The sequence below is a fragment of the Lathyrus oleraceus genome, chromosome 6, assembly GCF_024323335.1.
Source record: "Lathyrus oleraceus cultivar Zhongwan6 chromosome 6, CAAS_Psat_ZW6_1.0, whole genome shotgun sequence".
Taxonomy (NCBI): Eukaryota; Viridiplantae; Streptophyta; class Magnoliopsida; order Fabales; family Fabaceae; genus Lathyrus; species Lathyrus oleraceus.
In genome coordinates this window covers 276546186-276573220 of record NC_066584.1, presented here as the reverse complement: position 1 = coordinate 276573220, position 27035 = coordinate 276546186, and the positions used below count along the sequence as shown (strand labels likewise).

The window sequence follows — 27035 nt, the reverse complement described above, 5'->3', positions numbered from 1 at the left end:
TTGATCAGTTAAGAGATATCCATATCTCTTAGGTAGGTGACGTATCCTGCCTGACCTACGCTGGTCTTGTTCTACTTGAGCAGGTTGCTCTTCCACAACTGCTTGTGTTTCCTGCTCTAATTCCTCCATAGGTGTATCAATGCTTTGTGATTCTTGAATTTCTTCAAGCTCTACTTTCCTCCCACTGTTTCCTTTGGAAATAAAATCCTTTTCTAGGAAAACTCCAGTTCGAGTGACAAACACTTTGCCCTCAGAAGGATTGTAGAAGTAATACCCTCTTGTTTCTTTAGGATACCCCACAAATAAGAATTTGTCAGATTTGGGCTCAAGCTTAGTTGAAATTTGTCGTTTCACATAAACCTCGCAACCCCAAATCTTCATGTAAGACATATGTGGTTTCTTACCACTCCATATCTCATATGGTGTCTTCTCAACCTTTTTGGATGGAACACGGTTAAGTGTGTAAGCTGCTGTCAATAGTGCATGTCCCCAAAAGGAGTTTGGAAGATCATCGTGACTCATCATGGATCGGACCATGTCTAACAGGGTTCGATTTCTTCTCTCAGATACACCATTTAATTGGGGTGTTCCAGGAGAAGTAAGTTGGGATAGGGTCCCACACTCTTTCAGATGGTCATCAAACTCTAGGCTTAAATACTCACCACCTCGAGCTGATCGAAGAGTTTTAATATTCTTACCTAGTTGGTTTTGTACTTCATTCTTGAATTCCTTGAACCTTTCAAAGGACTCTGATTTGTGTTTCATTAAATACACATAACCATATCTACTAAAATCATCAGTAAATATGATGAAGTACTGAAAACCTCTTATGGCCGGTATGTTCAGTGGTCCACATACATCAGTATGTATGAGGGCCAAAATATCATTAGCTCTTTCACCTTTTCCTGTGAATGGAGACTTTGTCATCTTCCAAGTACTTTGGGTAGTTTCTCTTCCAGTGTTTGGTCTTACCGCAATGGAAGCAGGTGCCTACCTTTGCTATGCCTCCACTAGGCTTCAAAGCAGCAGTAGTGGGTCTGGGTTTGGAAACTTCCTTGCCTTTCCCTTTATCACCCTGCTTGGTGGGCCTTTTGTTCTGTCTCTTTCCATTTCCGATCATCAGAATGGACTTCCCTTTTGACTTTAGATTCTGCTCAGCAGTTCTTAACATGGCTAGCAGTTCAGGAAGAGATTTGTCCATTTCATTCATATTGAAATTTAGGACAAATTGACTGAATCTATATGGCAACGATTGCAAGATCAAATAAGTCGCAAGTTCCTTTCCGAGGGGAAAACCCAACCTTTCAAGGTTTTCCACATACCCAATCATCTTGAGCACATGGGGACCTACAGGGGCTCCCTCAGCTAACTTTCCTTGAAAAGGGGTTTTTGAAACTTCAAACCTTTCATGCCTTGCTTGCTCTTGATAGAGCATCTTCAGGTGTTCGATCATATCGAACGCTGCCATGTTCTCATGTTGCTTTTGCAACTTTGAGTTCATGGTAGCTAGCAAGAGACAAGCAGTTTCATTGGCATCATCGACATGCTTCTTATAAGCATCTCTTTTTGCCTTAGGTGCAGAACTAGGAGGTTCCTCTTCAGGAACAGGTTTCTCCAAGACATACAACTTTCTATCATGTTTGAGGACAATCCTCAGATTTCGGTTCCAATCCAGAAAATTTGTCCCAGACAATTTTTCCTTGTCAAGGATTGATCACAAAATGTTGTTAGAGATATTTGTTGTCATGGTAATCTACATGAAATTAATGAAAATATAGGTATCAATAACATATTTAATTAGGCCTTTAATTAAATATGTTCCCACTATTTTACTCAAAACAAATGACCCTCATCATTTGATTCGGAAAATCCCGTTGGAAGATTTTCTAGTGGGTCGAGATCCACATTTCACTTTGTTTTAAGTCCGCGTAGTCGGATTACACAAAACCAGGTTATTTAGGTAGGAACTCCTTCCAATTGTATCTAATACAACTCTCGAATATTTTAGTTGGGTGAATAACTACTTATTCCAATCCATCACATGGATCATTCCAACTCTTGCTTCTAAACACATATAATCTTATTATAATCTGTTTAGTTAAGTTTGACCCATTGTTTTAGCAATTGGATATTACAATTATCCCGTCGCACCTTACTAATATAGAACATGCACCTCGCGTAGGCGAAACCTACATTATCCGATACTAGTCTTGATGAGTGTTAAAACTTGGAAAGCATAAACTTAATATTTAATTTGAGGGAATTGCAATTATTCTGATCTCACCAGCTTATTTATCATATAAATCGTCTCTCACATGCATCAACATACATTCACATGCATCAACATACACTCACATGCATCAACATACATTCACATGCATCAACATACATAATGAAACAGTTATGGCCCCTAGCGCAATTGTTCTCCCAAGCCAATGAGAGAACGTAAGCTAACCTAATAACGATCTAAGCTTCTCCAAGCAAGATCTTCAGGGTTGTCCTCCTTTGATATTGAATTCTTCTCTTTCTTCATAACATTACATTACAGAAGAAAGAAACTCATTTTACATACGAGGGAGTGAGATGAGAAAAGAAGTTACATTAAGAGATTAAAAGAGAGGCACGACACGCATGTCGTATTTTAAAATCCCAAAACAAAATAAAGGAAAACTAAGGCCATGACCGATCACCACAAGACAATAATAATAAACACATTATTATTATTAATTTTAATTCTTTTAATTAATTAAAACCAAATTAAATTTTGGCAACCGATCACACTACGCAGAGTTAGCCGAGGGTCCGCTGCCCGGTCCGAAATTTTAATGAACAATTCATTTGAAATCGACGTCGTTTTTGCATCAATACAACTCTTGCGCAGTCACAAAACAGAATTCGGACTCGGTGAATGTGACGGTCGTCACAAAGCATGTTACGGCTGTCACGTCCAGCTTGTTACGACCGTCACAGGCCCATGACGAACGTCACGCGGCCAAAGCAGTCACAAAATAGAAACACCGAGAATTCTGACTCTGTGAATGTGACGACCGTCACAAAGCATGTTACGACCGTCACGTCCAGCTTGTTACGACCGTCACAGGCCCATGACGAACGTCACGCGGCCAAAATCAGCGCTTTTGAAATAGTCAACAGACGTGATCCAACAAGCCCTCAATTCACAACTCCTTGACGGCACAACCCTTGTGCCGTCACTAACCCTAACGCACCAATTTCAGACCGTCAAACACACCTCGATTGTTGATTCAGTATGATTGATCAACAGGTCATTGCTTCACCATACTAATGTCAGATTCCGAAGCAAATGACCATTGATCGCTCAAAGGAAAACAACCATTAAGTATTTCAATGAACGAAACAGAAACAATATATCATATATACCGTATTTTGCATTAGGATTACTTATATCATTTGATCGATCTCAATTCCGTAACCTATGGACGATCGATGTATCGCTGCTTCACCATACTAATGTCGGATTCCGAAGCATAGTCAACATCAATCATCCAAATCGTACACACATGATGCCAAATTTAATTACTCGTTTATTCTTTGATTCATTCTGTCTTTTAATCATATTAATACAGAAAATAAACAACTATCAGATGCATGGTTTCGTAAGTTGCTTTGATACCACTGAAGGAGATTTGCGATCCAAAACGCAGGGGAATTTAAAATTTTCTCCTTTAGTGATCCTTACGAATGGGCATGATCAGTGATAGAATCGTCACCTCTTGTGACGATTGAAACCTTTGATGCAGATCTAAGGAGCGATCACGAACGTTGAACGATGACAACGCCTCTACTCAGTCCACACGAACGGATTCCTTCAATCTCAGTGCTAGCTGCTACGAATGAAGGCTTTGAGAGAGAGAGAGAGAGAGAGAATGAAAAATGCAACTTTTTTAATGCTTCTGCACAAGGGTTCTATTTATAGAACCACTTGTGTGGGCTATAAGCTAAAAAGCTCACTTAAGTGTATGTGGCCCATATCTTATAATATGCCAAAATCACTTAAGCGCGTGGTACCTTACCATATTTCGTATTCTACTTAAGTACACCGTGCCTTACGATGTTCTATAATTCACTTAAGTACATCGTACCTTACGATGTTCCTTAGTTACTCTATCTCTCATTAATCCGTCGTTTGTGTGTGACCCTGTAGGTTTTCGCGGCATTGACAATTATATTAAATCACGTATTTAACATAATAAACAGTGAGCGGTATCTAGCAACACATCACTGCTACCCAAGATACGAAAATGTCATGTGATCTGACAAATCATTTTGTGATAATACTTATATGTATAATTACCCTTTTGCCCTTATGTCTATATTGAACACAAGGCATAGACCGTGTCATCCTTGTCCAGTTCAATATTGGGCCCATAGACATTTATCTTGTTACGCAGGATGGGCAAATTCCATCTAGGTCACTCATGTCCCTTAGCATGCTTCGTGGAGTACCTATCAACTGTCTTTATGGTCATCCAGTTACGGATAATGTTTGATCAGCAATAAGGCACTCGACTCTACATCTAGGGACCATAGTGGTTTCAGGTCGAAGGGTGGTATACACCATTATCACAATGAGAATAACTTATGACACTTTGCATAACATTCTATATAGTATTCTCATAGCGGGTCAATCCGGTATAAATACTACTCTTAATATTCATACCTATGTTTAAGACTTGATAACTCCTTATCCATGATCCATGAGATGTGATCATCAGTCTATTTACATAATAGTCTTAATGCTTTAATGTTATCCCACTTCACAATAAAGCTCGACTACGGATACTTTAAGAATAATGTCCTTATGTTTAATGTGATCTCATGATTAAGTCATACTTGATACATTAAACGGACTAGCTATTCTAGGGACTTTATTAAACAAACATAATAAAGAAAAAGCCTTTTATTATTAATAAATAATTCGATACAAGTACCAAAAGTATTGGCCTCTAGGGCTTACACCAACAGAATGCTTGGTCAGACTGTTGGATCAGTCTGTGAATCATTATATAGGAGTACGAGTTTATGGATTCCAAATGATTGCGATCAATTCAAAGTCAAGGGTTTAGTGGATCACAATGGTGATTGGCAATGGCTAAAGATGAATTACTTGCTTCCTGAAGAGATTTTGCAGAAAATTAAGGCCATCATTCCTCCTAGAAGGGAGTATGGGGAGGACACTTTCATGTTTGTAGGTTTTGGAAGTGATAAATTTTCTATCAAAACCGGTTATGACATCATCAGTCTGATAGTTAACCATGCCGGCGACATACAGTGGCAGAAGATTTGGAAGTTGAAAGCGCGGGAGAGAATTCGTTATTTTGTTTGGTTAATGAGTCATGATCGCTTACTAAAAAAACATAATAAAAGTCTTAAAGGGCTTGGAAGAGCGGATTGCAAGAGTTGTGGTTAGGGGTGTGCAACAAAACCGATTATTCATAACCAAATTGTTCCACTTTTAAAAAACCAAACCAAATGCTAAAATAAAAATTTGGGTATCCATTTTGTTATCCAAATATAAACCGTTACCTATTATAAAAATTTGGTTTTGTTATTGGGTATCCAAATTTTACTATACGTTAAATTTTTATATTTGTCTATTTTCATGTTTTATTACATTATAAATTAATTTTATATTTTAAATTTTTTTAAATTTCATAAAAAAAATATTTTCAAAATAAAATTCAGCATTTTTTTTTCTTTTCACGAAAAGTATTATATTCGGAATTTTTTTCAAAAAAATTATATTTGATATTTTTTTTCAAATAAAATTATTATTTTCTTCTAAATAAAAAAAATTATCAAAAATATTTTGTATTTTTTTCAGTAAAATAATTTAGATTTGTTTTAAAATAATTTTTTTTGATAAATTTTTTAATTTTCAAAAAGGTTATTTTTTTCAAATTTTCAGAATAAAAAAAACTTTTATTTTCAGAAAAAAAAATTCAAAAATAATAATATTTTTTTATAATTTCAGAATAGAATCTATTTTTTATTTTCAGAATTTTTTTATTTTCGATTTCCATTTTTTTAAAATAAATTTTTTTCAGTTATTTTTATTTTTTGAAATAATTTATTTTTTAAGATAGTTTTTCATTTTCAGAATATAATTTGATTATTTTCAATTATTTTTATATATGTTTTTTTTTCTTTTTTCTGAATACGAAAAAAAATTATTTTTAGTATGTTTTTTAAATTTTAAAAAAAAATATTTTAAAATTTCATAACATTTATTTATGTTTTTAAATTTAAAAATTAACATTAATTTAAAGAAAATAAAATTTAAATTAAATTAAATAATTTTGATTAAAATGAAAACCCATTTAAAAGCGATTTGAATTTTTAAATTGGTTTTTGTGAGAAATTGTTTGGTTTATAAACAATAACCATAAAAATAGATCGGTTAATATTAAATGGTTATCCATGCATACGCATGGAAACAACGTTGCATGCATTAAGGGACTGTTCTACTGTCTATGACTTTTGGGATATGATGGAAAGTTTCTTGAGTGTGAATCTTAAAGAGTGGATCAATCTTAATTTGAATGTGAAGCAGTATTGGACCACTCTTTGGGAGGTTGGTTGCCATATCTTCTAGGCATGAAGGAACAAAAAATATCATGATGTTATCTACAACAGACCCCTATCCTTGGATAATCATATCTTCAGTAGAATGAATGATTATGTGGAAGCTATGAAGAACGATAAGATTATTGTTGGGAGGAATAAGATCATGAGCAGGGTAGGTTGGAAGCCACCGGGGATGGATTATTGTTGTAGTAAAAAGAAAATCCTTTTCCTATCTTTTGTTTTTGTTTGTTTGCATATCATTTTGTTTTGTTTCATCATGCTCTTCATTCTTTTGCCTGTTTTTTATTTACTCTCTATTTTATTCACTTATTTTAACTGACCCACACAAAAAGTAATTCAACTTTATTATTGATATATTTTATTTATTTTTAAATATAGTAGTAGTTATTGTCTAAAGTTCTAGCTCTAGTCTTGGATTTCTCCAATTAAGGAGTAATATGTTAATATAATACAAAACTTTCAGTTTCAGTTTGAGATCAACTCAAGAGAATCCATGGAAATTGTAGCTGCTGTTGTTGGAAAGATAACAGAGTATACTGTTGCTCCTATTGTACGTCAAGCAAGTTACTTGATATGCTACGAAGGCAATTTCAAAACGTTAGCTGATGATGTTAAAGACCTTGATGCTGCAAGAGAAAGAATGATGGTTTTGGTTGAAGAAGAAAGGAGAAATGGTAAAACAAATTTTCAAGGTGTGGACAACTGGATTGAGAATGTGAATGAGGTCATTGAGAAAGCAACTCAGCTGCAAAATGATCCTCGCCGTGCCAATGTTAGTTGCTCAGCATGGCCGTTTCACAATTTGATTTCGCGGCATCAACTAAGTAGGAAAGCGACAAAAATTGCAAAGGATGCTGTTCAAGTTCAAGGAAAAGGTGTTTTTGATCGACTTGGTTTCCGTTCTATTCTAGATGGAGTAGCATCCTCCTCCGGAACAAGAGGTGATGAAAAATATGAGACAAGGGAGTCACTTAAGCAGGAGATTATGAACGCGTTGGTAGACCTTAATTCAGGCAACATTGGAGTGTATGGGTTGGGTGGGGTGGGTAAAACAACTCTGTTGGTGGGAATTTCTCAAATGGCCAAGGAAAAAAAATTGTTTAATGAAGTGGTTACAACACATGTGTCCATAAATCCAGACTTGAAAACAATTCAAGGGGAGATAGCAGATCTGCTGGGTCTGCGATTCGATGAGGAGACTATTCTTGGCAGAGCTCATCGCCTAAGACAGAGAATCAAGATGGAGAAAAGTATCCTTGTCATTCTAGATGATATATGGACCAGAATTGATTTGAAGGAAGTGGGGATTCCGTTTGGTAATGAGCATAATGGTTGCAAATTGTTGATGACAAGTAGAGATCAGGATGTTTTGGTGCAAATGGATGTTTCAAAGGATTTCACTTTCAGACTTAATATTATGAGTGAAAAAGAGACATGGAGATTGTTTCAATTAACGGCTGGTGATGTGGTTAACAATAAGGATTTGAAAGATGTAGCAATTAAAGTTGCCCAAAAGTGTGAAGGTTTGCCTCTTAGAGTAGTTACGGTAGCGAGTGCAATGAAAAATAAGAGGGATGTCGAATCTTGGAGAGATGCATTAAGCAAATTACAAAGTAGTAATCATGCAGGGGTGAACGCGGCAACTTATTCTGCTTTGGAATTGAGTTACAACTCATTGGAAAGTAATGAAGTTAAGGCGCTATTCCTGCTTTATGCATTAATTCCAGATAATGGTGCAGAGTACTATCTGAAAGTGGCAATGGGGCTGGACATATTAAAGCATGTTAATACCATGGATGATGCAAGAAATCGACATTACACAATAATCAAATCTTTGGAGACTAGTTGTCTTTTGCTTGAAAGTAAAACAAGTGAAAAGGTTGAAATGCATGACTTTGTTCGTGATTTTGCTATCTCCATAGCACGGAGGGACAAACATGTATTTCTTAGTAAATTTGCTGATAATGAATGGCCAACCAATGATCTTTTAAACAGGTGCACGCAGATCATTTTATATAGGTGTCAACATATGCACAAGCTTCCTAAAATGATTGATTGTCCAAGCATTAAGTTTTTCATTTTGTACAGCAAGAATCGATCTTTAGAAATCCCGGATATGTTTTTTAAGGGTATGAAAAGCCTTACAGTGCTAGATTTAACAGCTCTGAACCTGCCTTCATTACCTACCTCGTTTCGGTTCTTAACAGACCTTAAATCGCTGTGTTTAGATTTTTGTGTTTTGGAAAATATGGATTCAATAAAAGCTTTGCAAAATTTAGAAATTCTTAGTCTCTGGAATTCTTCAATGATCAAGTTGCCTAGAGAAATAGGGAGATTGACTCAATTGAGAATGCTTGATTTGAGCAATTCAGGAATAGAAGTCGTCCCACCCAACATCATATCAAGCTTGACTAAATTGGAGGAGTTGTACATGGGCAGTACGTCTATTAACTGGGAAGTTGTGAATTCTACAGTTCAACATGAAAATGCTAGCATTGCTGAGCTTCGAAAACTACCCAACTTGACAGCTTTAGAGTTACAAATTCGGGAGACATGGATGTTGCCAAGGGACTTGCAAGTGATGTTTGAGAAGCTGAAAAGATACAAAATAGCTATCGGAGATGTATGGGAATGGTCTGACATTAAGGATGTAACCTTAAGAACATTGATGCTCAAACTTGGTACCAACATACATTTGGAGCATGGAATTAAAGCATTGATTAAAAGTGTTGAGAATTTGTACTTGGATGACATATATGGAATTCAAAATGTGGTTTATCAACTAGATGGGGAAGGATTTCCATTTCTGAAACATCTCCACGTCCAAAATAATGCAAACATGAAGCACATTGTTGACTCTAAAGAGAGAAATCAAATCCATGTGTCCTTTCCCATCTTGGAAACTCTGGTACTTGATAATCTTCACAACTTAGACCATATATGTCATGGTCCACTTTCACTTGCTTCTTTTAGATGTCTTAGTGTTATCAAAGTCAAAACCTGCTTCCAGTTAAAATATCTTTTCTCCTTTACAATGGTTAAAGGACTTTCTCACCTTTCTAAGATTGAAGTTTGTCATTGCAATTCTATGAAGGAGATAGTGCTCGAAGACAACAATCCCAGTGCAAATAATAACATGGCTAATGAAAAAATTGAGTTCAATGAATTGCGTTCTTTGACTTTAGAACATTTAGAGACACTTGATAATTTCTTCTCTAACTCTTTGACACACTCCAAGAGTAAGCAAAATCATCAAGGTTCGGAACCTTATGTTTCAACACCATTTTTCAATGCTCAGGTATGTTGTTTTGTTTTTAACCTTGTTTATATCACATACTTTTTCTCTACTTAAATTACCTCAAATTATGATTTATGTAGGCTGTGTTTTCTAATTTGGATACCCTTAAATTGAGCTCACTCAATTTGAGTAAAATTTGGGATGACAATCATAGTTCTATGTACAACTTGACTAGCTTGATTGTGGAGAATTGTGGCGGGTTGAAGTACTTATTCTCTTCTACTGTGGTTGAAAGTTTTAAGATCCTCACACACCTTGAAATAAGTAAATGTCCTTTGATGGAAGAGATAATATCTAAACAAGAGAGAAACAATGCATTGAATGAGGTATTAAAAACATTCTAATTAATTTTTAACTTGCATTAAATAATTATTTTTATTTAAAATGATACTGGTTATTTATGAACATATAGGTTCCTTTTTTCAAATTAGAAAAACTGATATTGAAGGACATGGACAAGTTGAAGACAATATGGCACAGTCAGTTTAAGTCATTGAAGTCGTTGAAAGTGAACAATTGTGAGAAAATTGTGGTAGTTTTTCCTTCTTCAATGCAAAAAACTTATAATAAGTTAGAGATGCTGGAGGTTAAAAATTGTGCTTTGGTGGAAGTGATATTTGAATTGACATTCAGTTGTACAGAAGAGGATACAACAGATTTGGAACAAGTTACTATAAATGAACTGCCGAAGCTAAAAAAGATATGGAGTGAGGATCCTCAAGGAATTCTTAATTTTCAAAGTCTAAAATATGTACGACTGCATCAATGTGGAAGTTTAGAGTATCTCCTACGACTTTCTGTAGCCACTCATTGCTCACATCTCAAAGAACTTGTGATAGTAAATTGTGCAAGCATAAAAGAAATTGTTGCAGAGGAGAAAGAATCTAGGGTGTGTGCAGCTCCCATATTTGAGTTTAATCAATTGAATTCTCTAATCCTTCGGAACTCACACAGGCTCAAGGGGTTCTATGTTGGAAAACATACTCTATCATGTCCATCTTTGAGGAAAATCAATGTTTTCAATTGTTCTAAATTGAATTTGTATAGAACCCTTTCTACAATCAACTCTATAAGTAGTTTTCAATATGACAAACTCTTTGACATATCTCAACAGCCACCTTTCCTTGCCGAAGAGGTATGTATCATGTAAATTTACATATACAATGATGGTTGCATGAAAACATGTCTATAAATTTTTATTTACACTAGGACTTTGCATTATTATATTTGTATGAAAAAGATGTTCAATTCTTTTATATTGTTTAAATATGTTTTAGGTGATTCCAAATTTGGAGGAGTTGAGGATAGAACAAAAGGATGCTGGCATGATATTGCAAGCCCAAAATTCATGTGCTCTCTTTACCAAATTGACAAAGCTTTGTTTATCTATGTATAACAATGAAGAGGCTACATTTCCTTATTGGTTTCTTAATAATGTGCATACTATTGATTCGTTATGGGTTGAGTGGAGTTGCTTCAGGAAGATATTTCAAGATGAAGGACAAATAACTGAGACGACTCATACTCGGGTAAAAAATCTGAGATTGAATACATTACATAAACTTCAACATATATGTGAGGAAGGATCTCGAGTTAACCCAATTCTTGAGTTCCTTGAATGCTTACATGTTTTAAGTTGTTCTAGTATGATAAATTTGTTCCCTTCCTCTGTCACCCTTAAACATCTAGACCATATAGAGATAACATGTTGCAATGGGCTTAAAAATTTAATTACAATTGCTACGGCGCAAAGTTTGGTCAAACTCACATCACTTGAGGTAAAAGACTGTAAATCACTTGAAGAAATAATTACCGGAGTAGAAAATGTTGACATTGCATTTATTAGTTTACAAGTTTTGACGTTGGAGTGTTTGCCAAGCCTCAAAAGATTTTGCTCTAGTAAATGCTTCTTGAAGTTTCCGTTGTTGAAGAAAGTAGTTGTGAGAGAATGTCCTTACATGACGAAATTTTCAGAGGGAAACACAAGTACACCAAATCTTCGAAAAGTTAAAATTGCCGAAAATAAAAAAGAATCGTTTTGGAAGAGAAACCTTAACGATACAATACAAAAAATGTTTGAAGATAAGGTATGTTTGACTAAACTTTTAATAGATAGAAAGAACATTCATATTTTGATTTGTCTCTTCATTTGATATTTTAATTTGATTGATCAGGTTGCATTTTCTAAATTCAAATATTTATCCTTATCTGATCACCCTGTGCTAAAGGATTTGTGGTATGGCCAAGTTGATCATCAAAATGTGTTTTGCAATCTGAAACATCTAGTGGTGCAAAGATGTGATTTCTTATCACATGTACTTTTTCCATCAAATATTGTTCAAGTTCTACATGGATTGGAAAAACTAGAAGTAAAAGAATGTGATTCATTAAAAGCCATATTTGATGTGAAAGGTATGAAATCTAATGAGTTAATATTGTGTAAACAAAACAGTCAATTGAAAACATTGACCTTGTCTTGTTTACCAAACTTGGAGCACATATGGAACGAGGATCCTCATGAAACTATTAACTTTGGAAACCTATGCTCGATGGATGTTTCTTCGTGCCAAAGCTTGTCATACATATTTTCATTGTCGCTATGCCAAGATCTTGGAAATCTTGAAATGCTTAAGATAGATTCTTGCGGAGTCAAGGATATTGTTGCAATGAAAGAAGGATCAATGGAAATCAGTTTTAATTTTCCCCAACTAAATACATTGGCACTTCATTGTTTACCAAATCTAAAGAGTTTCTATCAAGGAAAACATACTTTAGAGTGCTCATCATTGAAGACTTGGAAAACTTGGAATTCATTTCTTTGTTAAGTTTAAGAAGCTTCTCCAATGGGAAACAAGCATTCACCTTTCCATCTTTGCGGAATTTCATTGTTGAAGGAAGTCCTCAAATGAAGAATTTCTCATTAGGAGTCACAAAAGCACCATGCCTCACAGGAATTCGAGTTGAAGACCAAAATATACATTGGAAAGGTGATCTTAACACAACTATTCAACAATTGTTCATAGAAAAGGTACATACTATCTATCATAGCTAATTAATTATGAAAATTATTAATTTATTATTCACATAATTCTTAAATTGAATTTACAATAATTATTATGTATTTAGAAATTAAATTTTCATTGTTTAATTAGTTAACTAAAGTATACAATGTTCCAAATTTAAATTTAAATAGCTATAAATAATTGTTTTTTTCGTTCTATTTTATTTTCTCTATGCAAGAAAGTTTAGCATTATAACATATTTTGAGATTTAGCCGTAAATATATTAAAATAGAAAATTACGCAACCATTACAATATAGTGAGAAGTTTGATATATTTTTTTTGTTTCTAGTCCTTGGAATTATACCTCTTTTTTATTTTTGCTTCTTAATATTTTGTTTTTGTTTTTAATCTTTATAGTTATACCATTTTTTGTTTTCGATTTTTTTATATTTTGTTTTTCTTTTTGTAGTCCTTGTAGTTATATCATTTTTTATTTTTGCTTCTTAATTATTTTGTCTAAGCTTCTACAAAATTTATTGTGATTAAAGATAGTGCATTTTCAATGTAAAATAATTTTACATTGTCATATACTAGAATTATAATATTATGTCATGTCATATTACTATTTTAAAATTTAACGTATGATTTGACGGGATATATGTCCATGATTAGTTCACAGTATAAAAATATTTTACAATGTCACTGCATATTATTTTTTCTCAAATTTATTTTTGTAATATTTTATATTAGTTTTTATTTTAAAATTTATTTTAGTCTTTATTTTAAAATAATTTTACTATATTTTTCTTGATATTTATATAACTTTTTGCATGTGTTTCAACATATTCAAATTGTAAGTTAAACATTCTAATATTTTGTCAACAGGAAGTCACACGTTCTAATGAGACAGTCATATCATCATATTTGCAAGGTACATAACATGAAATTCTTCTGTTTTGAAAAAAAAAATTCTATATCTTTAAGAAATTATATATATATATATATATATATATATATATATATATATATATATATATATATATATATATATATATATATATATATATAATTTTTTTTTCAAAATAACTAATCTTTTTAAAAAAAATCGAAAATAATCAATTTTTCAAAAAAAAAAAACCAAAATAACCAAGTTTGGTAGAGGATGCACCAGATGAATTGACGCACCCACGTGCCAGTAAGAGGAGGCGCCAATAGCATTGGCGCATGCATTAGGCTCTTCACGAGGAGGCGCTAATGCTAGTGGCGCCTGCATTTGGCCTCATGAGGAGGCGCCAATGCTAGTGGCGCCTTAGTGTCTTTTGCTTGGTGGATGTATGCGGCAATTCATCTCACGCATACACTCCCTCCTATTAATTTTTTTATTATTTTTTTAAAAGTTTTTTAGTTTTTTAATTTTTTTTTAATATTTAATTTTTATTATTTAATACATAAGAAATAATAATGAAAATAAATAAATTCATTAAATATGTAATAATTAGTTACATTGGACTGACAATATACTAATGACCCGCCCGATTATAACGTCCCTCGGTTCCACATCCCGGTGCGTTAGTTTGTCTCCGAGGTCTCCCATGATTTTCTTGAGGTGTTTGTGGTCTTTGGGTGCTGACCTGATCGAGCGATGGCTGATCGGAAGGTCCGGCGGAAGTTCCTACAATATTTGACAGATGTGTCATCATTTGCTCCCAATATCCGGAGGGGCTCTGGCCAACGGCGCTTCCGAAATGGAGTTTAGTGCCCATGTCATCGTAGTTAGGGCGTTGGGATTGGGTGAATTGGGGACGGTATAGTTGCCCAAATTGGGCCATTGAGTCGTTTTGAAAACGAAGCAATGGTTCCTGGGGCGTACTATAGTTAAACAGTTGTTGGGTGTTCATTGGTGGGGGGCTACGATGAAGTGACCCATATGAATTATCTGGGTTGTAAACGGTTGTGGATGCGGGATTTGATTCTTGGTTTTGTGTTTGGGTGGGTGGTATGAACGGGGTGAGACGTTGGATGGTTGATTGTTGGATGGTTGGCATGAACGGGTTGCGATGTTAGGTGTTTGGTTGTTGTGTGTATGTGGTCGGTTGATGTTGTGTGGTTGGTTGTTGGGTTTGGGTGAGTTCACATTGGTGTTGGGTGGTGAATTGATGTGGGGCATACGATGACGAAGCAAGTTGGCGTGGAACCATCAAATATCGCGGCTCAGATACAAATTATTAAGTTGTTACAGACCTAAACCATGTCATATATTGTTGAGTGGGTCTTGCACCTTGGTGTTCACTGTGATTTTTTGGCGAACAACCTCTAGTTTTCCAAAACTTGTAGAATTGGGTTACTTGCAGGATCAACCACACAAATCCTAGGACATGTGCAAAATCTAGATAACTTTGTAGACCTCTAGAACAATCTTTGTATCTTTTATTTTGTTCATTAAGTTTCTCGTGTCGAAAGGTAGTTAGTATAATTGTTTAAACAAATGTAAATCTGACTAGAATAAGATAAATGGCAAAAAGTAACTGACGAAACAAAAGTGTCGAAAAAGAGAGAAATGCAGAAAGATAAACAACTGGTAAATGCAAAAAGAAATTTGTAAAGCACTTTGAATTTTATAGAATAAAACTTTGAAAGAAATTGGTGTTTGTTTACACGTACATGTTCCAAGTATGACTCTTTTCTCTCACACGGGTACTTTGAGTGTTTGCAAGAATTTTATACAAGTAATTTTTCACCCCTTTTCTAATAACCACTATCCTATTTATATACAAAATAAAATAAATGTTATTAATGAACAAATCCTAAAACTATGACATTTGGCTCCTTCTGCATGATTCCTTTTCGCCAGATGCTTCCATGCGTCTTCTGCCAAACGTCATAACTCTTTTTGAATTTGAAATTACACTTTATGTCGAAATGACGTCTCTTTCCGGACTCTGTCGAATTGTCGAAAAAACAACATCTACGCCTGTCAAAGACATCTTCCCATCTGCAGGTATCTTGTCGAAATGTCGAATTATTTTGTTGTCGAAGTGTTGAAAAACAACTTTCCAACCAAACTTTTAATCCCAGGGCGTTATCTATAAAAGAATCCTTTTGCATGCTAAAACTCATGGCGTCGAAAAACACACGTATACACTTGGATGACTGGTTTGTTCAAGATTTGTTGTCGTCGATTCCTCCATTGACGACACATGTCTTTTGTAAAGTCTCTCCAGTCAGAATAATCCCACTGTGCATCGACCCTTTTTTGATGCCAACTCCCCAAACACGTGGGAGATTCTGGAATCTGTTGTAGCATTCCGAACTGCAGTTTGACCCGGTCACTTTGGTGCATTTCCACCATAGTGAATCGGATAATCGGTGTCTTCGCTGTCCAAACTGCAGCATCGTCATGGTTCACATCGTGATTCAGACCTAGATATGGCCTCCAAACAAACTGTATAACAATACGAAATGGTTAGATGGAAAATAATTTGAGAAGTATTTTTAAATTAAAATATAGTTCGGTAGGATTATTACATCGTCATGTCCAATGTGGTCCAATAGATTTCGATAGACTACAATAGCGTGTTTCGAACACCTGTTGTAGTTCATTCCCCTTACTGACCACCTAGGATAATAAAAAGAAATGAAAAATATTATTTACTGTTAATTATAATAATAAATATAATTAACTAAATGGTGAATGGTAAAGTGTTAGACTTACTTGGTTGCAAACGGAACACGAATGGACGCTCATTTATCGGGGCGAGCGACGACATTCTCGACCACCCCCAAGCTTGAAGCAAATAAGCACATGAAAAAAAAGTACAAGTATTCTTTTTTGCAGTTCTACACATTGCACTATATAGATGGGCCAACACAGTTGAACCCCAAATATAAGTGTTTACCTTATTAATGGTGCGTAATAAAGGTAAATACATTATATTCACAGAATTACTTGTACTTTCTAGAAACAAAAAGTTACCAAATAAAATCATAATATAACGCCGAGCTTTTATTATTTTCTCATACTCGGTTGAATCGTCGGACAATACTATACTGGTATAATATTATTTTAGGTATTTTAAATTTATACCTTGCACCCTTGCTTGACCGGATGTGTCTCCCTCAGTTTCGTCGTCTAACAAAGGGGCACCCAATAATTCATTCCATATATTATTGTCTTGGTTAACTCGACCATTCACTTCCTTTCCGTTTATACAGAGACCCAACAACATGTACACGTCCTCAAGTGTGACGGTACACTCACCAATCGGAAGGTGAAATGTGTGGGTCTTGGGTCTCCATCTCTCCAACAAAGTCAGAATGAACTTGTAGTCCACCGAGTACGAAACAATGTTTAGTAGATTTCCAAATCCACATCCTCTAATATATGGTTCTATTAAAGGATCGTGGGGTACATATTCATGTATACGACATCTAAACCGTTTCGGATCCTAATAACAAAAAAGTAAGAAAATACAATTAAAAGAAGAAATACATACTCAACAAACACACATCTATAAGAAGTATTCCAAAAATAGAAACTAAAAAGTGAGAGATAACAAAGGTATAACAAAAAAAAATATCTATAAGAAGTAATCCAAAAATAGAAACTAAAAAGAGAGAGATAACAAAGGTATAACACAGAAAAGATATCTATAAGAAGTAATCCCAAAATAGAAACTAAAAAGAGAGAGATAACAAAGGTATAACACAAAAAAGATATCTATAAGAAGTAATCCAAAAATAGAAACTAAAAAGAGAGAGATAACAAAGGTATAACACAAAAAAGATATCTATAAGAAGTAATCCAAAAATAGAAACTAAAAAGAGAGAGATAACAAAGGTATAACACAAAAAAGATATCTATAAGAAGTAATCCAAAAATAGAAACTAAAAGAGAGAGATAACATACAAATGCCGAGATATTCTTGATTCTGCCTCTGTGTTCATCGCCCATAGTCAACAAAGACATAATTTGAATTTGCAAAGCTTGAGTTTGGTAGATGAAAGAAGTGTGGTAGAAGAAAATACTTGAGTATTGATGAAGATGATTTGATATTGTTGATATGAGAGACTATTTATAGATGAATGAGTGAGTAGGTTTGCAACCTAAAAAGAGTGTGATTGGTTGCATGGAAAGGCAAGAGGAGACAAGAGAATGACAAAATTCAGAATGGAAGGCAAAGCTAACATGTGAGGAATCTTCTTGGCGCATGTGAAGAAAGCACATGCAAGGGAAGAGGACCCCTTTCTCTTGGCACCTACATGTGATTTCTCACATGCAAGGAAGAGGCTCCCTTCCTCTTGGCGCCTTAGTGTAGGGCAATTGGAAGGGGCGCCCTTCCTAGTGGCGCCTAAGACTAGTTTGTGTGAAGAGGCGCCTAACCCTTTGGCGTCTCAGTTACTTTATAGTGCCTAGGGAATGGGCGCCTAGGTTGGAATCTTAGGGCACAGAGCTCAGAGATTCTTTGATTCCCTGGCGCATGTGTATTCTTGTCAATCTTTTCTCTGCGTTATGGATTCCTTCTACTACATGCATGGTCAAGTCTGTACAGACAATGACCAAGTTATCAATGCAACGACCAACTTACCAATGACCAAGCTATTTATCCTATGCAGATGAACAACTTAGCAATGCATTCAATTCCATTCAAACTATCTACATATTTACTATTTCAACATAATGTCTTCCACATAACATTACATGATCAGTACACATGTCAAAGGTGAAATATTTGATCATCAGTTGTTCGATTTTTGTTTTCGAAACACAGAGGTGAATCGGTTTACAATAAACCGACGATCAAATAGTTCACATCTGAAACAAAGAATAGAAAAGAAATTGCAATGCAATAATGTGGGTCAGATCATCTATAAAAATCCGATTTGGTTTGCAGAAAACCAGGTAAAATTTTATCAGAAGAAGATTCAAGATGATGATGATGTTCAACATATGTTTGTCTGTCACGAACAATCTGGTTACAACGATATATAGTTGTATATATTACCACATCAACAACAGGAGTCTCAGTACATTGATCAGTCACAAGTGTTTTGTGAGACTGATGACCAACAAGCTGAGGTGAATGTTCCAGACGACAAAGAAGAGGAACCTGAGATCATGGTTGATTCGATGGTGAACGCTGAAGAGGAGGAGGAGCCAATACCAACAAGTCATGTATATTGCCCACCCCAACACATGACAAGGTTAAATTTGGGTTCAGATGAACCTTCGGCAGATGTATGGTACAATCCTTACGTGCAAATGCAAGGATCTCTGAAACAAGGAGACACATTTCGCACAAAAGAGGAATGTGTAAAATCCATTAAGAAATTCCACATGCAACTATCAGCTGATTTCAGAGTTGACAGAACTGACGCATCGAGGTATAAAGTTTATTGTTCGAATGAGCACTGCGTTTTTAGGTTGTCAGCTTCGTACGGAAGAGGAACGAGTCTTGGGAGATTGGATCAATGGGTCCAGATCACATATGCATGCTGACAAACCCAATGCAGGATCATCGTAAATTAAGCTCTCAGCTAATATGCGATGAAATATTGTCTGTCATTGGCGATAATCCGTCGTTAAAGGTGAGTACAATAATCTCGCATATTAGGGCAGAGTACGAGTACACTCCATCATATAGGAAGGCATGGATAGCTAGAATAAAAGCTGTTGAAAAAGTGTTTGGCAATTGGGAGGAGTCTTACAAACAACTTCCAAAATACCTATTGGCTCTAATATAATATGCTCCCGGGACAATTGTCAAGATGGAAACATTGCCAGCCTATACACCAGATGATATGTGTGCTGTTGGAAATAGAATATTTCACCGTCTATTCTGGGCGTATCAACCATGTATCATAGGTTTTTATTTCTGTAAACCAATTATACAAATTGATGGTACATGGTTAAATGGAAAATACAAAGGAACGTTACTGATGGTAGTGGCACAAGATGGGAACAACAATATTTTTCCAATCGCCTTGCCCTAATTGAAGGGGAGACTGCTGAGGGATGGAGTTTTTTCGTAAGAAATCTCCGATTGCACGTTGCACCTCAGCCTAACTTGTGTTTGATCTTTGATAGACACCCCTCAATCATTAGTGTATATAATGACATTGACAATGGCTGGAAAAATCCTCCTTCGACGCATGTGTTCTGTATTAGACATATTGCTTAGAATTTGATGTGGGAAATCAAAGATAAGACGTTGTGTAAGAAGGTTGTCAATGGAGGTTACACATTATCAGAACCTTCTTTCAAACACTACCGCAAGGAAATAAGATTGTCGAACAAAGATGCGGTGCAGTGGATCGATAGTATTTCGTTGGAGAAGTGGACTAGGACATACGACAACGGTCAGCGTTGGGGCCACATGACAACAAATCTTGTGGAATCAATGAAATTTGTCTTCAAAGGCATCCATAACCTACCAATAACCGCTTTGGTGCAGGCTACATATTTCAGGCTAGGGGCGTTGTTTGAAACCAGACGCTCAAAATGGAGTTCAGTGTTGCAATCTGGACAGTTGTTGAGTGATGCTTAAATGAAATTCATCAGACATGAAGCTGCCAAAGCAAACACACATGTGGTTACGGTACTTGACCGGACTAAAGGTTGGTTTAGTGTTGCCGAGTCCATGGATCACAATGAGGGCATGCTGATGGGAAAGTACAGAGTCGAACTAGATAGTGGTTGGTGTGACTGCGGAAGGTTCCAATCCTTTCGTACCCCCTGCTCCCATGTCATTGCGACATTCTCAAAGGTTCGAAGGGATCCATCCTACTTGCTATATGAAGTTTACAAAGTCGTCGGCCTTTCAAATGTTTATAAAATTAGTTTTTCGGTAGTGGCAAAAGAGGATTATTGGCCAGAATATCAAGGGGACATCGTCTGGCACAACGAAGTTATGCGAAGGAAGAAAAAAGGTCGCCCTAATAGCACCCGGATTCGAACCGAAATGGATACGGCGAACAAAATGGTTAGACTATGTAGTTCATGCCGTCAACCAGGTCACAATCGTAATAAATGTCCTAGTGTTGGAACGAGCACAACTAGATAAATTCATATGTACCTTTGTTGCAATATATGAAAAACTAAATTTATTTCATAGTACCTCTGTTGCAATATATGGAAAACTAAATTTACTTCATAGTAGACGTCTGTGACGAAAGTACCATTACATAAACAGTAACAAAAATAATTATAACAAATACAATACACTAACTATGAAATTACAACCATCAAAACAATTTTGAACATGCAATGCATCATCCTACGAGCGTCTTGGTCGGTCTTAATATCCACTCATTCGCGCACTTCTCCGTGTTTGTTGAACGTAGACATAAGCCATTGTATTCTTCTAATCCGTTCACCCTCTCCAATTTCTCCCTATAACCAACTGTACAACGTCCGATTAAGACGTTCAAACATATCTGTGTTCCAAAGTCTAACCTGTATCGGAGCTGCACCGACAGGAAATATTACATCAGCATTTCGTTTCTGAATGTATGCAGACATTATTGAAATAGAGAGAATTAAAATTGATGGTTGAACTAGACAATTTAGGGTATTAGGAAATGAATTTGAGTAAAAATTATTGTATGCAAGACGTGGTATTTATAGAGACGGAATATCCATTGGACAAAACACGTGGGCGCCTGAGGGATTGACGCCCACATGAGCATCACATGCAGGCGTCAGATGAATTGGCGCCCACCAAGCAAAAGACACTAAGGCGCCACTAGCATTGGCGCCTCCTCATGAGGAGCCCAATGCATGCGCCAATGCTATTGGCGCCTCCTCTTACTAGTATGGGGGTGCGCCAATTCATCTGGCGCATCCTCTACCAAACTTGGTTATTTTGGTTTTTTTTTTTAAAATTGATTATTTTCAATTTTTTTTAGAAAAATTAGTTATTTAAAAAGAAAATCACACACACACACACACACACACACATATATATATATATATATATATATATATATATATATATATATATATATATATATATATATATATATATATATATATATATATATATATATATATATATATATATATATATATATATATATTCTAAGAACAAAATATAGGAAGATAAATGATCGCCTTGGCAGAGACTACAAAAAGGTTGAAAGTGTTTAATTCTACTCCTTTTCACATCAAGGAGATAAAAGAGGTTGAAAATATCACAAAAAGAAATCCCAATCCTTTGTCACTAACCTTCTCAAGATTAAGCTTACAAAATGATATTTCCTTATTTCTTCTTAGAGTTACACATATGTTATATGAATTCCTAGATAATAAGAGTATTATCAAATGTACCTCTACTTATAATGAATCTATTCTAGAGAGCTCTCGTGATTTACCAAAACTTTTTAGACGAACTTATAAGCCACATTACACGAGCTAATAGGTTGAATTTTTTTAAAAGAGTGTGGGTTATCAACTTTCAGAATTAAGATCATAAGAGACTCAGATGCCTAAGGATCCACGTAATATTTGTTAGAAGTAGGCCTTCAAAATTTCAAATATTTTCCCAGTATCCTCCTAAAACATTTAAAGAAAATGAATTGAAATCCATTTGGAACGGGGGCTTTACAACATAGCTAAAGAAGCATGGGACAAGCTTCAAACTTGCAACAAAGGAGTGAAACAAGTGAAAAGATTCGTCTTCAAACTCTTAGAGGTGACTTTGAACGTTTATTTATGGAAGAGTCTGAGTCAATTTCTGATTATTTTTCTCGAGTATTACCCGTACTCAATCAACTTAAAAGAAATGGTGAAAATGTTGTTGAGATGAAAGTCATGGAGAAAATACTTCGCACTTTAAATCTAAGTTTTGACTTCATTGCTACCCACATTGAAGAAAACAAGGATTTAAAGACCAGGACTATTGAACAACTCATGAGTTCCTTACAAGCATACGAAGAAAAACAAAAGAGAAAAACTAAACAAAAGGAGACTAAGGAGAAACTAGCACAACTCAACATAAAGGAAGAAAACTATGCAAATTGCAAGAGCCAAAGAGGACGAGATCGTGGACATGGACAAGGACATGTAGGAGAAGGAAGAGGCAGTTACAACAACTACTCCAACAATGGAGAAAGAAGTTGGAATCCACAGGAAACATGAGTGAAATTTTGGTATGCAGATATCAGATGTCCTACGAGATGTCAAGACACTGATATCTGATCAAAACACAATGACACTAGAACATACAGATATGAGATCAGAAAGTAACATAACACACATAGTTGTTAACCCAGTTCGATGTACAATAACACCTACATCTGGGGGCTACCAAGTTAGGGAGGAAATCCACTAAATAATATCAGTTTGTAGATCTTCAACAAACTATCTCCAGTTTATAATCTACTCCCTAATCACTACTCGTGCTTAATTTCTACCTAAGACACACCTAGGTATGAGACCTTCATCACTTCCCTTTCAATCACAATAGTGATGAATCAATACAATTATGAAAGTTTCATAAGTCACACTTCACAAACACACAATCACTCAATACTTAAAAGCTTATGAGTAATTGACAGAACTTACAACTCAATAGAGACAGTCCTACTCTTATATCAAGATGATATTAGAGAAGCTCACAATTAACAAGAACACTCAAACCCTAACAACTCACTAAAATAATATTTGATCTGTCCTCAAATTTGGTTTGTTACATTCTATTTATAACCAAAGTATGGACTGGATTTGGGCTTCAAACACTCAGCAAGGGAGTTGTAGAATATTCTGCATAGAATTAGGTCTTCAATCAAAAGTTTCCTAAAATGTCAACATTTAGAAAAATAGAATAACTTTAAATTCAAATAGAATTTATGCTTCCTCAATCTTGGACGCCACATAGGATTACTTAATATTCTGAGAATATTCAATAATATGTTAATCAACCAACCGTTACCAAGAGTAGACCTGTATCAGACAAGATGTCAGACTCACATGTTAGGACATCTTGTTCAACATGTTTTTGCTAAGTTAGTTTTACCAAAATTACTTCCAAACACAAAAACAAAGAATTAACAATCTCCCCCTTTGGAAAATTTTGGCTAAAACAACCAAGTACCCCTTGCACACGAGCATACAATCCAGGTTACAACAGAACTACACAGATTTGAAAAACAATAAACACACATAACAGAAGCAATCAAGGAGATACAAAGCAGAAAGGTTATGTACTCCCCCTGTCACACATAATCAGGACTCCCCCTCAAGGGAACATCCAAAATAATATGACATGTCCAAGTTCACATATCATAGGGATCTGCAGCAGAAGGAAAAAAAGCCTCACACAATAACAACTCTTCAGACAAATTGATGTCAGGACATCATGTCTGACATTACTTATGAGCAGCCCAAAAGTTCTAGAACATGAACTCCTCCTTAAACACAACCAGCAGTTAGTGGTTAGTGGTTAGAGAACATAGACATTACTCCCCCTTTTTAGCCATGATATGACAAAGGTAAGCAGCTAATCAAAACAAAGAAACTACATTCATAAAGTCAAGTAGCAAAAACAAGAGGGCACACAAGGGTGCTTAAAATCCTGGTCAGAGACCACAAAGAAAAACAAAACAAAAAAACAACACTACAATAAGATATTTTTCTGACTATCTGAGTCTGCAGTAGCATACTCCTCTCCTTTAGCATCTATATCTTCATCAGTCTCAACATCATTGCCACCAGCAGAGTCCTCAACATCAGTTCCTCTATTGTCATCACCACCCTGTTCAACTTCCTTTTCCACTTCTTCCATTAAAGCCTTCATCAAATTTTCAAGTTTTATCTTTGTAGTAGTGCTAGACCTGATGGAATCCTCCAACTCTTTACAAGTCTCCTTCAGTTGTGCAATAACACTCTTCTTGGAAGTGGCATGGCCAGGTACCTGTGAAGATGTCATGACAATATATGTGACATGTGTTTCAACAAATAGTTTGTAGTGGATGGATAAAAGTGAGAAGTACGTATTTGTGGGTTACGACTCAAGCTCCAAAGGGTACAATCTATATAATCCAAATAGTGGAAATATCGTCATAAGCTGTGACGTGGAGTTCAAAGAAGAAAGTTCTTGGGATTTAAGTGTTCAAGAAGACAAGTATGGTTTTGTTCCTTACTTTGAAGAAGACGACGAAATGGAACAAACAATGATAGAGGAACATATTACACCACCTGCCTCACCGACACCAAGGTTGGATTAAACAAACTCAAATGAGAAGACACCACGACTAAGGAGCATCGAAGAGCTTTATGAGGTAACCGAAAATCAAAACGACATTAACCACTTTTATCTTTTTGGTGATTGTGGGCCTCTAACCTATTGAGAAGCGGAGAAAAACATAAAGTGGAGAGACGTCATGGACAAAGAAATCAAGTCAATACGAATAATGATACATGAGAACTTACTACACTTCCACGAGGACATAAAGAAATTGAAACAAGATGGGTGTACAAGGTGAACTTGAAGTATGTATTGTGTCAAGATCAATCTATCGACATTTTCACCAAGCCACTCATGTTGGAAACTTTCGTGAAGTTAAAGAGTATGCTTGGACTCACAAATCAAGTTTAAAGGAGGATGTTGAAATATTAAACTTGATTTGGATCTAGCCTTATTATTTGGTATTTTGGGTTTAATTATTTTGGACTTACGTAATTTTGGGTAATGTTTCTAGAAAACTCTTGTAGTGTTTGATGTATCTAGATAATTTTTAGGGTTGTAATATTTTTTAGAATACTCTTGAAATTTTTAAAGTTGAGAACTTTATAGAATTAGTGTGTTTAGAGTATATCCTTAGAGTATTATAAATAGAGATTAATCATACACTTTTGTATCAAGTAAAATGCAAAGTTCTCTCTTCCACAAAGAATTTTTTTACCTATCAAATTTCTCTTCAAATCTCTAATATTTCCACACACTTTTCCTGAATACAAAATGCTTTATTTCCAAGACTCTTAAATATTGAGTCATAGGCTACTTAATGCACACTCTACATGTATCAAAGAGTTAACTAGACTTCATTGATGAAGTTGTTTATTTGTGTTGCTTAATAGCTTTGGCATGCTTTGTTATATGTTTAATCCTAGATGATTGTTATAAGTTGATGTTAGTGCATGTGAATTATTGTAGTCCAATAATTTTATTTATGAGTTTGATTACTTATCTTCTGTTTATTTCTTCTGTGATTACTTACACATTTTTTTGCATGGATAGATGACGAGATAGCATGTGAAAATGATGATGAGATCGCATGCGAAGATGGTACGAATGCAGATGCTAAGGAGTGATTGACAATGCTGTAACAGCAGTAGTATTTTTTGTATGCAGCCATTTTTCTGCTAGATTGGTTATGTCACTTGGGTTCTTAAGATCGACTCTTGAGATTATGTGATCTAAGATCAAATTTTATCACGCTTGGTTTATTGTTATTTCAGCGGTTTGTTTTATAACTTGTTTATTATAAAGATTTTTAATTGCACCACATGTTCTTGTGTTTTGTATTAACGTAGTTGCTTTAAAAGCAGTTTATATTTTGTTACATATAAATTGGTGTAGTGGATATAAAAAACGGCTTTAAAACCTTTTTAGGTAAAGGATTGCTTAAATCTTTACTGTCAACATATACCATGCACTTGGTGTATGAGAAGTCACAAGAGAAACAAAATATAAATCATATGCATGTAAATATTACACTGGATGTGAATTAACAATTACAATATATGCTGACATGAAAGTATCATATGAATTCACTCATTAATAACGTCATCAATTCAATAGTTAAGTACAGCATTTCATCAATTCGTATATTGTAGACTTAAATATACTTGTAGCCCTCGTTATAATTATAAGATGTAGCAATGTGACAGAGGTTGAAATCAGCGTGGTGCCTCTGGTCGCAAAACAGGATCTTACGATTATTACTTGAAGTATTATTACAAATAAATTTTTATCTCACCTAATAAAAAATAAAAAATTGAGGTCTAAATCATAGACACGTCATGTTTTAATTTAGGTTTAATTGTAACTTTGATCCCTCTATTTTATTTTATTTTGGATTTTGAATCCCATTTTAAAAATCATATTTT

The 27035-nt window shown here is 35.0% G+C and overlaps 1 protein-coding gene across 1 annotated transcript; it reads left to right on the top strand.

Annotated features, from left to right (window-relative positions):
- The first annotated feature begins 7082 nt into the window (after positions 1-7082).
- On the top strand, positions 7083-26447 carry LOC127092588 (uncharacterized). The gene is made up of 7 exons (XM_051031480.1): positions 7083-9925; positions 10006-10251; positions 10338-11060; positions 11203-12012; positions 12100-12953; positions 13814-13859; positions 26164-26447. The coding sequence occupies exons 1-5, from the start codon at positions 7121-7123 to the stop codon at positions 12748-12750; spliced, it is 5235 nt and encodes a 1744-aa protein (XP_050887437.1). The 5' UTR covers positions 7083-7120; the 3' UTR covers positions 12751-12953; positions 13814-13859; positions 26164-26447.
- Positions 26448-27035: the final 588 nt, after the last annotated feature.

Excerpts from the sequence above, each read along its gene's own strand:
- LOC127092588 (XM_051031480.1), top strand. The coding sequence starts at position 7,121 with ATGGAAATTGTAGCTGCTGTTGTTGGAAAGATAACAGAGTATACTGTT. Across the intron at positions 9,926-10,005 it reads CACCATTTTTCAATGCTCAG|GCTGTGTTTTCTAATTTGGA; the intron begins GTATGTTGTTTT and ends TGATTTATGTAG. Across the intron at positions 10,252-10,337 it reads GAAACAATGCATTGAATGAG|GTTCCTTTTTTCAAATTAGA; the intron begins GTATTAAAAACA and ends ATGAACATATAG.